General features: G+C 34.7%; 2 protein-coding genes across 2 annotated transcripts; one reads left to right on the top strand and one right to left on the bottom strand.

The window, feature by feature from the left end:
• Positions 1 to 12: 12 nt before the first annotated feature.
• On the bottom strand, positions 13 to 1185 carry LOC118736356. Its single transcript, XM_036466450.1, has one exon. The coding sequence runs from the start codon at positions 1183 to 1185 to the stop codon at positions 103 to 105; it is 1083 nt and encodes a 360-aa protein (XP_036322343.1). The 3' UTR covers positions 13 to 102.
• An 8405-nt stretch (positions 1186 to 9590) lies between these two features.
• Positions 9591 to 10210, top strand: LOC118736357 (larval cuticle protein A2B). Its single transcript, XM_036466451.1, has 2 exons — positions 9591 to 9599; positions 9668 to 10210. Exons 1-2 carry the CDS (start codon positions 9591 to 9593, stop codon positions 10070 to 10072), a joined length of 414 nt encoding a protein of 137 aa, XP_036322344.1. The 3' UTR covers positions 10073 to 10210.
• The last annotated feature ends 3590 nt before the right edge of the window (positions 10211 to 13800 follow it).

Here is a 13800-nt window from a genome sequence, read left to right on the forward strand (position 1 = left end):
TTTAAGTGTTACTTCGTTGAACTTATCAGAGGATGTCAGCTGATCATTCGATTTTTTCTTTATTCTTTAGAAGTTAACACTATCTCAAGTAAAAATTTAATTTTATTGCTCATTCATTGCCAATGCGGAGCGATATAAATACTCGAAATCTCTAATATGTGGTGGCGCAGCATAATAGGGATATTTCGCATTCACTTTTGCTTCGTAAAGTCGTTCAGGATTGCTGTTTCGATGAGATGAGCTTATGTGCGAGACTCGAGTTCCGTCTAAAAGAAACATTGGCGACGAGTCTGGAAGGGTTTCAACTGGCGTTGGTATTGCAGATAGCGGTGCATATTGTATGGATCCAGCAGTTATGGGTTCATTATTTGACTGATCAAGCGCAGACGTAGCTGCATGGCTATTTTGAGTGACAATCGTAGATTGTGTGGTATAAATATGCTCGCTCATTCTCAGTGGCTGTAGAGGCTGTGGTGTTGTGGCGAAATGTTGGAAAATTGTTTGAATTTCTTTGTCATGCTGATGACGGGAGTCTGTTATGACAGAGCTAGCACTGTTCATGTTCGATTGATCCTCAAGCGTTGAGCGGTCTATTTGCGAACTAAATGTAGATAGTTTGCTACTCTCAGCTCTTTCAGGCAATTTGTTGTGCTTGCACTTTTTAGGCTTCAATTGATGGTCATTGTCGCGTGATTCAGCTAACATAGCATCTTGCTGGATTTTCGATTTGCGCATACCGACTAGCTTTTTGCTCCCTTTACTCTTATCCTTTGATTGAAAGATTACAAACTTAATCTTCTTATCATCTGACGACACTGGAGCCTCGGTCTGCTCTGTCATTTGCTGCAACTCTGCTTTCTTTGGCGTTTGAGTGGTTGACTGCTCTTGCTGCGTTTTCGGTTTTTTTGCAGCCTGCTCATAACGTCTGAGACTCTCATAGTAACCGGGTTGGTCCGCTGTGATGATTTCAATTGGCTCATCAGCATTTAATATTTGATATTGTGGCGTGCCCAGTTCGTAGGTGACTGCATCTCCTTGCCGAACTTCATTCCTTAAGTCTTTCCACGATAGAAACGAGGTATCATTCAGCTGTTCTTGATCAACATAGGTGTATGCATTTTCGCTGTTTGCGCTGCTGATTAGAATCACCGACACAACAATTAATGCTAATACGCCTGACGACATCTTGCAACTGAAATGTGGCAACTTGAAATAATTAAATGGCCCCTTATGCTTTTGTGCAAAAACGTGCGAAATCCAAGAGAATGGGAGTAGTGAAAAAGTAACAAAAAGGTTATGTAGATCTTTACTCTGCAGATAAGCAAATAAGTTGTGCATTTGTATAGATCTACATTGTAGGTATATACTACGCATCATGGAAGTGAAAGAAAAAAACCCGGAATTCTGTTGTAATTTTTATTATGTACCCAATGTTTTTTCCAGAAATGGCGAATTTGAAGCGCAAAATAAATATAGAAAGCATATACTATACATACATACATATTTATCTACTTATTTATGCGGGCATTCAAAAAACGTTTTGGCAAAAAATGATCAGAAAAAATTTCAAGTTCATGTGCATTCATATTCGTATGTATGTAACGTATGCATATACGAGGGATATTTGATAAGTCATCACTTTTTGAATAAAATTTTGATGTAAAACTTCTTGCGTTCGCTTGGGAGAAAATGTAAGCATCGATGTATCAGAAAAGCGACCAACTCGTTGGGCTCTAATTTCAAACGAAAAACTGACAGTCGACTAAGATTAAGATTAGATCGATATTGAGATTAAGATCAAAGTAACTGTTCAATATTATGCAAAAAAAAAAAAAAATACTAATACACTCCTCGTCATTTGAATAGCGCACCCTTTTAATCCATAGTATTTGCAGTTTTCCTTTTGTTTGTCTAATACTCATTAATTTTTTATAAAAATATAGCATATTCTACGTTTCAATCTGATTTTAAAATTTTATTCTGTTTAAAAAAGTTAACAAAGGCGGCGCTGTGCTAATGACCTGCAGTGAATAAATTAATAATATTTTTAGAAAAATTTCGGATATGCACTTTTGTAGTCAATTTTTTGATAATAGTGTAATAAAGTGCAAGTTTCAAGTGGCTGTAAAATAGCGTTGATTTTGAAAAAAAAAACATTTATTGGCGGTGCTGCACACTTTCTTCCATATAAAAATTTCGTCCAACTAAATTTATATAGAAGAAAATACATCGCACTGTTAAAAAAAAAATTCAAAACTCAATTATACTAAAATTGCATGGGGAACAAAACTGCACACCCGAAATCACTGTTGGTGATTAGGACAGCGCAGCCATTTGTCGAGGTTTCGTTTTTTTAATTTGTAAAATATTAACAAAATTGGATTAAGATAGTTTTTATTGTATGAGCTATATTTTAATAAAAAATTATGAATGTTAAATAAACAAACTGCAGGGCTTAAGCTTTCTTCTTTCGAAAAGAGTAGCCACTTCGTAAAAATAGATTAATTTATTTAATAAGTTAAATCAATTAATACAATATGGGTCTCAATCGAAATGGTTTTGAAAAAGCTTTATTTTTTAACTACATTTAGGAGGGTTGCCACCTACTTAAAAATCAAATTCAATTTAAACTAAACCACATAGATAATTTAAAACGGTTATAGTTTGAAAATATTTTAAAGAAGGTGTTTTAAAAGTGGAATTTCACTTAATTATGCAAAAGTTATATGAAATATCAAAACATGGGTGTCAAACGAAAGAGTGTTAAGAAATCTTTAGTTTGAGAATTAATACTATTTTTGAGGTGACTGAATAGAAAGTTAAATTTAAAGTATTGAATATGTTTAATAAATTATTAAGAGACTGGTATCAATCGAAATGGATTTGAGTGTTGCCACATGCCTAAAAATCAAATTTAACTTGAATTGCGGCAATTTGGTAATTGAAATACATACATATGTATATGTATCAAAATATGGATGTCAAACCAAAGAGGTAGGAGATAGGTTTCGGTTGAAAAGATTTGAACAGGGTTGGCACGTGTTTGAAAAGAGGAATTTAATTAAATTATACAAAAGTTATATGAAATATTAAAATATGGGTGTCAAACGAAAGACTGGTAAGAAATCTATTGAATTCAATTTTTAAACAAGTGTAAATCCTATTCATGAAACTTTTCCCTTTAATTTGGCAACTTATTTTCGAAAATCGAATGATACAGATCTGACAACCTGAGGCAGGATTATGTAATTGTGATAAAATGCAATATGCACTGGGTGCAAAACTCACAGCCAAAAGCTCACCGATTAAATGCTCTGCGTGTACACAATTTCGACAGTTAAATTTCACTCTCACACTTCCATAATACATATATATTGGGATGTGAGCTAAGAAAAAGGTGCATGCATTATTGAGCTGACAAAGTGATTTGACACCATTACCTCAGTTATCAAAATAATGTACACGGGTAACTGAAGACATGTTGCAGATAAAGTTGAGATACAAAATCATACGCATTGCCATTTTGTCGCCTGCTATAATTTATTTTCTTGAAGATTAAGGTGTTTGCTTCGATATTAGAATATCGTAAACAACAATCTTTAGTTTACATTTTATGTTGAAATCTCATCGTGATATTTATTCTTATTGATATCTTATTTCAGAACTTCTAAACGAATTTATGTACATTAGGGTGGTTTTTAAAAATCAAATGAGCACGGGGGCCAAAGTTCAGATTCCTCTATAGAGAATCAAAAAATTATAATAATTATAATTATTAATTATTAATTTTTTACCAACTCCGTATTCGAAGATATAACATAAAAATTATGGTATCGATTGAAGTCGGTTTAAAGTGTGTTTGCATTGTTCAACTTTGCGTTCAACATTTGCGTTCAACTCGGCGCAGGGTTGCACGAATAAAAAGTTGAATGGCTAAAAATATCAAAATATGAAAAAATATCGAAATATTCGCCATAAAAAGGTGTTTGCATTGTTCAACTTTGCATTCAACTTTTGGTTGAATGGCCTTTCAACTAATCGCTTTCAACAAAGTTGGTCGCCAGCCAACATTTAGCCATTCAACTTTTTTTTCGTGCAACCCTGCGTTGAGTTGAACGCAATTGTTGAACGCAAAGTTGAATAATGCAAACACTGCTTTAGACGTCTCCATAGGGTAATCTGAATTTTGACCCCTGTGCGCCATGTAGGGGTTGAGGCTTAGGAAATATGACGTAAACATTTGCTTCCTACATTTAAGGACCACCCTAATGTACATACCTGAAATGCATATGAACTCATTGTATGTATAAGACCCAGCAGGAAGATCTGAACAAAGTTGAAAAGTAAAAAAAAAAAATCTGATGTGTGGCAAGTTTTTACGCGTCGAGGATGCCAAACTACATATCACACACGATCCTCGAAGGTGACACAACTCAAAATTGCGGGTTTTTTGGAAAATGAGAAAAACTATTTCTTAGCACATGCTAATCATATTTTCAAGGGAGACAATACTTTGGTTTTTTTTCAACAAATTATAACAAAAATTTTCTCCAGCTTTTACCGAAAGGTAAATAAAAGTTCTGTGTGCATTTTTGGCGCATAATTTCAAGAATGCCAAATTTTGAATTGTATCGCTTTTGAAAAAAAATGAGTATTCGCATAAAAAAACTGGGCAAAATTATTTTATGTGTTTTTCTACTCAGTAATTAAATAAAACATGAAACTTAATCATAATTAGGGGTTTATTACTAATAACCAGGGAACGGATTTTATGGAAATTGCCTTTTTTTCTCCTGAAGAGATAGAGTATATTCGATTAAGAATGTCAACGATTTAGCTTTCCCTGATTCCATATATACACATTTGATGTTGCCTTTTTTTGCCTTTTTTGCCTTTTCTACCTTTAAAAAAGTGATTATAGCATTTACAATTTTTTTTTTAAGAATACAAAATATACACATGCCCATGCGGCTTATAGAAGCGCAGGGACCTCCTGCCAAATTGGTGTTGGAAAAATTCAAAGCCGTTTTCTCAGCTAACGCAGGCTTGGAGACAATAAGGGGTGTGGATAAAATTGTAAAGGGCAAGGAAAACGCCCTTATTCCTGATAATATGAACGTTTCAAACGTTCCATATTTAAATTGGGCGCCGCTTGTATCAACTTACGTCGAGCACACATTTAGTATATTCAAGGCTTTTCTTCGCGAAAATCGAATGAAAATACGGCCAGAAAACTTCAAAATGCATCTTGTGGTTCAACGTTACCACAACTATACAGATTAAAGTTCTATGAGTTAGAAACTCGAAAGGATAAAATAGTCAAAGATTCAAAGTACAAATTTTTCATATAATGAAACCAGTTCATAGTTTTTCTCTTTTTACTTGTAATATAAACATTTCTAAAATAAATGTATTTTTTGATTGTTCTTCGTATTTTCTGTCTTTTTTTAGTGCCTTATTTTGCTTTTATTTGCAATACTTAGTGCCTTTTCCTGCCTTTTTCGCTATTTTATTTTGCCTTTTCCAGCCTATTTCGTTATTTTATTTTTCTTTTTTTTATAGGTTTTTAGGTCTTAAAAATCCGTTCCCTGCTAATAACACTTATCTTAGGATAATTTTCGTGAAATATTTAGTTATATTCAGTTACCATAAAGGTATCCACACACCTACGCGATTCTGTCGGTGCGAATCTGTTCCGACAAAAATTACAACAATGCCGACCATAGTTTTAAATGAGGAACCACACACTTATACAATTTTGCTGCAGCGATTTATTCGAACATTCACAGTTCTTCTTTTGGTCGTGCCGAAATCGCAGACTGCCGCGTTTTGAGAACGGAAAAGGTCAATAGAAGGATTTTACAATATTAAAACAAAATTGAACGTAAGAGAACATAACATATTTGATGTAGAAAAGTTAAGAATTTTATTTTTGTTGAAAAATACTTTTCGTTTGTCTATAAATTGACAATTGCGTACTTGCTTTTACGAAGCAGTAACGTCTGTAGCATCAAAAACGGTGCGGATTCGTTGCGACAGAATCGCATAGGTGTGTGGATGCCTTAAGTATACAAAAATCTTTTACAGAAATACAATAACGGAATTCGTTTTGCTAGAACATATTTATGTCAACGAGGTCGGATATGCACTTCGTCCTTTTAGATCGGCTCTTGATTGCGAATAACTGCGAATTGTGCAACATTTTTCGTTACTTAAGTTTTGATGCATTTTGAATTTCATTCAAATAAATAACTTAAAAATAAAAAAAGGAATGCGGTAAATTGTGCTAAGGACATAATCGTTCCTGCCGAAACCAATTAGAGAGCATGTTTGTCCAGTTTCATAGTCCTTCAAAGGATTTTAAGAAAACTATCACAACAGTGACTGTTTTCAGGTTGACATACATACATATGTCAAAGGGAAAGCAGCGAAGGGAGTTTTCATGGCTACCATTCAACAGATTAGTTATTTAGCTTTAGGAATAGTATATTTTACTGGACTTTTGCAGCATTTGATAAATCTGACTTTTGACCGGTTTTTCTGCATAAATCCTCCTAGGTGTGGGTAAATTGTACAGCTAGATATTCAAATTTTTAGGGAAGTAAGTCTGGACCCCATGGATATATACACCCCTATTCTGCAACTCTTTCGTATTCGGATTTTGCTACGAATCGTAGAAATAGTATGCTGTAATCCGAATTGTATTTTCGAACTTTCGAAATTCGTAACAATGGCATGCCTAAAAACGAACGAGTAAGCTTTTTTGCGTAATTTTGTACGAAAACAATTCTGTGTTGGCGGCGAGATGAAAGATATAAATCGATGTGTGTTTGTACTAAATATTAATGGGGTTCATTTAAACAGATAAATTTGCTCTTCGCATATACGTATATTTTTATCCACTTTATATAAACGGGCAAAAATGAATCTTTGTTGCCTCTTATCGAGAAACTTGGGTCCGGTTTAGTTATTTGTACAACGATTTTCGGTTGTTGTATCCAAACGCATAATCCGAATCCAAAAACTTTAACATCACGTGTAATCAAAGCATTAAGATTTTATTTAAAATAAATGTTTCAAATTTCCGAGCACTATCTTATTAATAAATTCGGTTTGCACTATGCACTTTTTTTTGCAAATTTCGACGTGGATTCTGCACAAAAATACTGTGGATGGCGTAGCCGGAGTTATGTACACAAGTGTTGTATACCTTGACATCCGGAAGCCTCTCTTCTCCGGCAACACAGAAAGGAGAATTCTACTTAATAAGGGTTATAATCCCTAAGCGCGGCCGAAGGCAGAAGCAAGTGGAACAGGTGGTGGACCTAACAAAGTGCATGTTTTCAATGGCTTGGAAGAAGCTGTTATTGCATTAACTGGATTGGGAACCAGTTCTTCAGGCATAGGAGTCGTTCTGGCTTGTGGTTCAACAATTCAACCAGAACCTGCCTAACCATTCCATTATTCGGTTCGAAATTCGGTGGTGCATATTCGATTTAATTCCATTTTTTCCGAATTTTCAAATAAAATTTTTTACTAAAAATTTAATAGTTTGTAAGAATGATAACTATTATATTAATGTGATTAACTATCCATACCGCTCTTCTTAGCTTGACAACCAAAAATAAAAACAGTTAAGTTTTTTTTTTCAAATAAATATATCAAAAAAGTACGAGAAAAAAATCCTAAAGTTTAGCAAATGTTGCATGTGTAAACTAATTTTTTGGGACGTATAAAGTGATTTTATGTATTTTTCTTGCTTTACAAAAACAAAAGAAATTTGTACATACTTCACGCTACAACTTTTTATTTTGAAAAATTTGCTCCAATGGACATTTTTCAGGAGTTATACCCTATTTTATGGTTTCTAGCTTTTATCTGGTTGGCTTTTTCGGCAAAATTTCTTTGACAAAAGGCGTGTTTTATTTGACCAGAAATTTAAGTTATTAGCTTATTTTGTATGGAAGACTTACACAACATAATTATATTGGCTTACGAAAAGCTGTCTTGGCTTGTATATTGAACTGGAGGCATTGCTATTCAGCATCAGAAATTTTCTGCTTCAGCCAATCAGAAAGATGCAAAAACTTACATTTGCCACTACAACTGTCAAAATTAGGCTAATATAGTAAATAAGCTAATTTCGTTTTATTTGACCAAGATTTAGCGATTAGCTTGTGATGGTTAAATAAAACAAGCCTAAAGTTGTTCAGAACATCTCAGGCCTTGACTTTCGCGAACAGACCAATTTCTAGAAGTAGGTCTTTGACTCTTTTAGGTGGAAAATCCGAAATCATTTTTGGATTTTCCATAGCTAAACGACTGGTAGTTTTTACTTAAATATGTCAAAAATTTAACTTCACATTTGACATCAATGACGTAAAACGGAGTAACAATCACATGACACCAAAATTTTGACGACAGTCTTTGCGATATCTACATTTCGTCAGTTTTTATGATGTATTTGACACCAAGTGAACAGCTGTTAGTTAAGGCAGTTTTTGATGTCAGTACTTTTGATATAATGAAAACCAACAACGATGTATCGATCCATCAACCATTTATGCATTGTATAGCAAAAATTTCGATGAATCGAAACTGAACATCGATATTTTCAATGCATCGATGTTTCTTCGACATTCCGAAAGCAGAAGAACGCATTTAAACTTACTTTACCTGTCCACTGGTCATACATTTTTTATTAGTTCGTCGGTGCCCAGGAATTTTCCTGCAGGGTTGTGACGGACAAGTTTTGCTACCATATACAAAGCGATATTGGTGAACGCAGAATGTGCGTTGCAGGCCAAAACTGGAGCAAGTAGGATTAACATTACTAAGGCATACACACATACGCACCCGCGAATATTTTTATTAAAAAAAAAAAACGAAGCAAAAATTCGCATAGACACGCGCCAAACTTTAAGAAAAAATGTCAAAAAATGCAGGTACTTGAGCGAGAAATAATCATTTATGTAAATTTACTAGCGAATGGATAAATAAAACTAGCTTTTCGCAAAATCTTACACACACAAGCACATTGGAGTGGAACTTACGCATATTTTTATATCCTAAATGAAAATAAGAAATATTTCATAATATATATATAAATATGGTCAATATGGTAAATAGGAAAAAAATGACTGTGCAATAAAAAAATATTAAAAGAAAAACTAATGCGAGTAACCGTATGTACATATGTATGTATGAATGTGTGCATTCTGTTATGAAATGGAAAAAAGTTCTTGTTTGTTTGGGTGGAGCACTGAGAAGCCAACAACAAAATGGGCATGAAAATTTTGCACAAAGTCCATAGCTGTTATTGCACAAATCCAATATTTGTCGCTTGGTCCACTGACGCTGCATTCAAACCGATTGCAGGCAACCGAAATTTCCAAACCACCAGACATGAACGGTCACACATATAAAAGTTGGCACTTAATTGGCCAGAATCATAGTGCAACGCAAGAGTTCCGCGAGTACAAGCAAGATACGGCAGTACGAGTGCAGTAGTTCGAAAAACAGCGGTGCGCATATATAAGTAGCCTTAGAAAAGTCCTAGAAAATCCAAATTATTTTCAAACACATACGAAATGTTCAGTGTGAGTTGAGTTTTTTTTGTTTTGGACAAATTAACGCTTTTTGCTTATCCTTTCATTATCCTTTTTAGTTACTCGGTATATTTTTAATCGGCTTGGGCGCTGCTACCGCCATTGAGTTGGGTCATGCGCCACTGTTGCTCAAGCCGGCACTGGTTAAGACTGTCGAAGTTGAGGCGCCTGCTCAGTACGAGTTCTCTTACTCGGTGCGCGATGATCACACAGGCGACATTAAGAGTCAAACGGAGTCACGGCAAGGCGATGTTGTCAAGGGACAATATTCACTGATCGATGCTGATGGTTATCTGCGCACAGTTGATTACACATCGGATGCTCACAATGGTTTCAATGCGATTGTACGTCGCGATCCGCTCGGCCACAAGGTGGTTAAGGCTATTGCACCTATCGCCAAAGTGCTGTCGCCCATAGGTATTGGGCCAAAATTGCCATTGCTCTCATTGGGTATTCCACGCTAAGTTCAGTTCGCTATTGACTGAAGATCCTTAATTGAGCACCACCACACGAATGTAACAAAGCGACAGCGAATTGATGGACAGAGGATTCGGCGAGTATGTACAGGAATATGGTCGCACAACCAAATCATCAAGACATCATTAAGCCATGTATCATATTCTTTATTTGTAGCAACCAATTTACGGTTGGTTAAACGTATGTACCATTATGTACATACGTATGCCTAGATTCTTTAAGATGGAAATATTTTAATGCTCATACGACAGTCATAAGTACACGAATACGTATGTATATAGTATCTCTCTTTATTTGATCACACGACACCGCAAACATCACAAATGTCTACACTGACCTTAGATTTACTGCAAGACACAAAACATGAGGTGGGTCCTTGCGACCATCACTCTTCTCACTCATAGTCAGCTCAACGCACTCTAACTCTTACAACCATACACTACACAGCTTTCTAATCTTTCCCTCTGCGATGAAATTTAATCTATTGCGCTCCTATTTCTGCGATATTCTGCACTGGTGATGCCACAAATCTATCTTCCATTTTTATTTTATTTTTCTTTTATTTCTTCTGACACCATTTAACACAATATCTCCTTAACTGCTGTTAATATGACTCATTTAACGATTAAAAACTTTTACGTTATTTTATGTTATGTTTACGTTTAAAATTTTCAAGTTGTTGTTTAGGAAGCATGTAATGCATTTTGTAATAAAATTGAAATGCAATTATAAAATTAATATTTTACTTCTGTGTGTTGATATAGCAGGGATTGCACCTTGAAGACCCGCTACTCCAAATCAGTAAGAATACTGAGTTCAGCCGTTTCGTAAGGAATTTTATCACAAAAATTTGTATGTAATCAAGCCCTCCTTCATTTTTATAAGCTTTTATTTAACTTGGTCATCCCGCGCAAATCGCGGAAATTTCCAATTGATTTTAAACTGACTTCCCGGCAAGTTAGAGACTTTAAATTTTCAGCATAGTTCCAATCACGATGACAATGCAATTTAAAATTTAAATGAATTCTTCATATGGTCCAGGGGTCTTGATTCAAAGGCGGTCAAAAAATAGTAAGATTTATGGCAAACAGGGCGTAATTTGCCAAAGAACGTAAAACCACTATAAAATTGTTAAAGCTGCCGGCGCGCCGCGGCGGTAGTGTAGCAAAGCTATTCCTAGTCTAGATATGAACCTCGCTGTAGGCATCATATCAAGAAGATACAATTAAAAGACTCCAGATGTCGCCCCGCCAGAAGAATTTAAATATTGCGCCTAAATATATGCCATGCTACAGCGGAAATGGACGACACGCCATTTCTTTAAATAAAATTAACTGCTGCTATATGTACATATGTATGTTTATACAAAACGTAAGCAAACAACATTTTGCTTGCCAAGTCTTCTGCTCTCTTTCATTGCAAGTTATTATTTTCATTGCAAGCAATTATTTTAATATCTATTGCTAAACTTTGTACATAAAATAAAATAACACTTTTTAATATACAACGCTTTTATAAATGGACTAAAAATTACAAAATAAAATAATGTAAAAAAAATATTTTTTTAAAAACAAGCTTTTATTTAACCTGTACAATAAAGTGGTCCAAAAATGTATGTAAAAAAATAAGGTCGTATTTTTAATGCCGCCACCCCCTAGGATTGTTATATACCGAAAAAAAATATACCCATATTTTTTTATTTTGAAACCAAAAAATATTTAGGGAGTGCTCAAAGCGCACAAAGTTTTCCATGTATTTTATATGGAGAAAAAACAATTTTTCGTAGAAATGGTATAAAACTCTTGAAAAACAATATTTTTCGACCGGAAAACTGTGGTTCGCTACAGGAGACTTCCTGTATTAATATCCAATTGTTTATGAAAAAGTTGTTAAAAAAACAATTGCGTATTATTACTGGGAGTCTTCTGAAGATAAGTAAAGTTTTCCGATCGAAAAATATTGATTTTCAAGAACTCTACACTATTTCTACGAAAAGATGTTTTTTCTCTATATAAAATACATGGAAAACTTTGAGCGCTTTGAGCACTCCCTAAATATTTTTTGATTTCAAAATAAAAAATTTTGGTGTATTTTTTTCGATATAGATCAATCCTAGGGTGTGCCGGCATTAAAACTCCGACTTTATTTTTTTGGACCACTCTACTGTACAATCAAAGGAATAAAACGAAGAAGTGTAACAAAAGATTTTTTAGCAAGAAAATTTTGTCAAAACTGCACTAAAATGAATAAAATAAAATAAGTTAAGGTCTCGTTAAAGTTACTAAAAGCCAGTTAGTGAAAGGAGTTATTCAAACTCGAATGAAAATTACTAACAATTTATCTAATTTACTTCGTTTTTAAAAAAGCTTGTCGGCGAATTCCGCGTACATGCATAATTGGTTAGGTATGTATGTATGCAGATATTTAAATGCCGGTTTGCTATTCGTTTGAACTAAATCTGCTTTATCCTGAGTTTCGCCTGAAAAAAATTCAGACGAAAATTTGGCATCCGCCCATAGTGAAACCATGGATACCAAAAGTGAAAAATGAACCGGTTCGGGAAAAATGAAACTCATGATATGGCTGAATAAGTTATCCGGGAACTGGATGAAAAAATTTGGTCGGTTCGGTTCAGCGGTTCGAACCGTTTTTGTACTTTTGGATTGGTTCGACAAAGCGGTTGTTTTGGTCTTTGAATCGGGGTTTAAGTTCGGTTCAATGGTTCGGAAAAGAAGAAACGCGCAAGTCTAAATGTAAAGTGTCAAGTGCAACAACGCGGGTTAAATTTCAAGAGTGTGTTAAATGGGATGAGTTGCCCTTACATTTGATATTGCCCCATGGTAAACAAACATGGTATGTATTAACATTTTTAACGAAAAGAAACAAAAGCGGATAAATTTTTCTATTGAAAATTGGTTGAAATGAACCTTTAAACCTTTATGAAAAGTGGTTCGGTTTTCGGATCGGATCAAACATTTGTGGAGATTTTCGGTTCGGTTAATGGTTCAGTTAATTGCTTAAGATTTTTTTGTAATCAACTTTTTGTGGGGCTCTTTTTCTTTTTTGTTTCTTTTCTTCAATAACAGAGCCAGACTTTCCGGTCTTTAGTATTATCCCGCTCTTAGGTGATCAAAGCGATGGTTAAGCGCCTGCCATGTGAACGAGATCTAATAGATTACTCAGTGAGTTCAACAACGTCTGTAAAGAATAGGTAACAGTGGAGGAAAAATTGCCGAAGCAAAATTTGCCTCGATATAAGTATTAGTTTCAAAAGTATCGATACCAAAATTTCTTGGTATCGAACGAAAAGCATCGAATATGTACTTGTATTTACTCGTATCGTTTCATTCCTACCTATAAGGAAGTGGCTCGTTATAAATACATATATATTCTCCCTCTTTAGAGAATAAAAGCTTCGAGACATTTCTCGATCCCACCTAGGCCAAGTTTGCCTATAAATTCCACAAGTCGTAGTTTGCATACATCTCTCGCTCGCGCGAATATACAAATAGTAGATAAATTTTCTTAAAAGCAGCTTGCAAGTGGCGAAGAGCATACCAATACATCTTTACCCGGAAGAATGTGCTTGGTCGTACCCCCCTCGCAAGTTCGTCCGCCATACAGTTACCCTCTATACATATTCCAAATGTCTGGGACACCAAATAAGGTTTATACTGTTCTGCTTAGCCATCTCTTGCAGAAATCGGTGGCAGTC

The sequence above is a fragment of the Rhagoletis pomonella genome, unplaced genomic scaffold, assembly GCF_013731165.1.
Source record: "Rhagoletis pomonella isolate Grant_MI unplaced genomic scaffold, Rhpom_1.0 Rhpom_scaffold_00003, whole genome shotgun sequence".
NCBI classification, from domain to species: Eukaryota; Metazoa; Arthropoda; class Insecta; order Diptera; family Tephritidae; genus Rhagoletis; species Rhagoletis pomonella.